The following is a 2,006-nucleotide window of genomic DNA, read 5'->3' on the forward strand; positions in this document are numbered from 1 at the left end:
TTTAAAAATATGTTATTAGATTATTAGACTAAAAAAATTAGACTAATAATTAAAAATAATAATAAATAAATTTTATTAATTTTCTAATATTTTTTATATAATTTTATCATTTAAAAAATAGATATTATTAAAATTAAAATCATATTTTTATATTTTAATAATATTTTTTTATTTTAAAATTTTTAAAATACTGTGAAATAGATAAAAAAGTATTATTTTGATTTTAAAAGTGTTGCGAAAATTATATAGCTAAAGATTATAATAATATGCATCATAAGCATATACCAATTTTTTTTGGTGTCTAAAAAAAAGTTATAACAAAAAATACTCAGTCCCAGAATTCTGTTCCATTCCAGACTCCTCTCTTTGCTACCACAATATTAATTAACCTCCCTTTAATTTTAATAAAATTGAATTGAACCTCTCAATTAAGAATCAATAATTCTCTGATTTTCATTACTAGTTACCAATTACCAATTACCAATTGTTACAAAGTTATTAAAATGAATTATATATATTATGTATACATACATGCATACATTACAAATTTAAAAGTTGTCGTCATTGGATTTGTCTATCTATAAAACTAGAGATTTAACACTTCTATTTTAAGTAATTAAAATCAAGTAAGGCAAATAATATAGAGCGGATACTTCAACCAAGATTTTATAATTATTTTTGTATAAAAATACTTTATTTTAATTATTGAATGATTGATTTTAGAGTTTGATTTTTATAAACTATAAAAATATTATCTTTATGTAAAGTATGACAAAATAAATATGTCATATTTTTTAAACTAAAAATTATCATGAGAAAATGTTTTTAACATTTTTTTATTATTAAAGATAGAGAAACTGAAATTTGCGATCTCTAAGGTAGCGTTTGTTTTGAGGTACTGAGAGATTGAAACTCAGTATTATATTTGTTGGTTCAGCAATTGGTACTAAAATTTCTGTCTCTGTCTCCAAAATTGTAGTATTTCAGTACTTTCAAAAAATAGGGACACAGGGGACTAAAATTTTTAAAGATAAAGACTGAAACTTTAATAATATTTTTTTATCTAAAATACCCTTATTTCAATTAATTAATTCTAATTTTACCCTTTGTACAAATTAAATTAGAATTTCAATCTTGTTTCAATTTCTGTCTCTCATTTTGTACCAAACAAAATACTGAGATTTATTTCAATCTCTGTCTCTTAGCCTCTGTCTCTCAGTCTCAGTCTTTTTATTTTTGTCTCTCTACCAAATACTACCTAAGTGAGTATGAGAAAACTATGTCATTTGAATTATAGCTCGTTGAAATAGTTGCCATAATATAGTAACTTTTCAAAAAATTTAATGATATAATACAGTGAAGACAAACGGTCAAATATGAATTAAATGAATAACAAGAATCAAACCACAGCATAATTTATTACAAAATGTACTTTACTTTTATTTATTTATAGATAGATGTTATGAACATGGAAAGTGCTTGAACTAAAAAAAGCAACGAAATCAAAACTTCTGTTCGACCATAAACATGCTGCAGAGTTGTCTGATACACTAGTACGGATCACTTTTTAAATGCCATGTGAATTTTGATGTGCCTTCAAGAACACTTGCCTAAGGTTTCTGACCACATCATTCACTGTCATTTCACACGAATCTCCCATCTGAAAATTAATAAAAATAGAGTGCATCAATTATTAGAATTATTTCATGTTCATAAAAAAATATGCTGCATGTATCACGCGCTATATTAATTTATTAATATAATTTTAAATTAATAATAATTTATTAAATCTAACAACTATTATTTGTAAATTTGATATCAAGTATGTTATACTCTCTAGGCTAATTGTTTAGTCTTTTTGTTGTTATTATTATTTTGGGTCGTTCTTCCTTTTATTTACAATAAAATAAAATTGTTACAAATTAAACCAATTCAAATGAATCTCATAAGTTATATCCTATCTAGACAATATACAGATTAGTAAAATATCCTATATATATACTTAT

The 2,006-nt window shown here is 23.2% G+C and overlaps 1 protein-coding gene across 1 annotated transcript in view; it reads right to left on the minus strand.

Annotated features, from left to right (window-relative positions):
* Window positions 1–1,357: 1,357 nt before the first annotated feature.
* The window catches only part of LOC107463851 (transcription factor NAI1-like), a 5,149-nt gene continuing 4,500 nt past the window's right edge, over window positions 1,358–2,006 (minus strand). The window contains exon 4 of the mRNA XM_016082734.3: window positions 1,358–1,660. Within this exon, the coding sequence (XP_015938220.1) occupies window positions 1,568–1,660 (93 nt within the window). The 3' untranslated portion in view covers window positions 1,358–1,567. The remainder of the gene's footprint in view (window positions 1,661–2,006) is intronic.

Source organism: Arachis duranensis, chromosome 9, assembly GCF_000817695.3.
Source record: "Arachis duranensis cultivar V14167 chromosome 9, aradu.V14167.gnm2.J7QH, whole genome shotgun sequence".
Lineage (NCBI taxonomy): Eukaryota > Viridiplantae > Streptophyta > Magnoliopsida > Fabales > Fabaceae > Arachis > Arachis duranensis.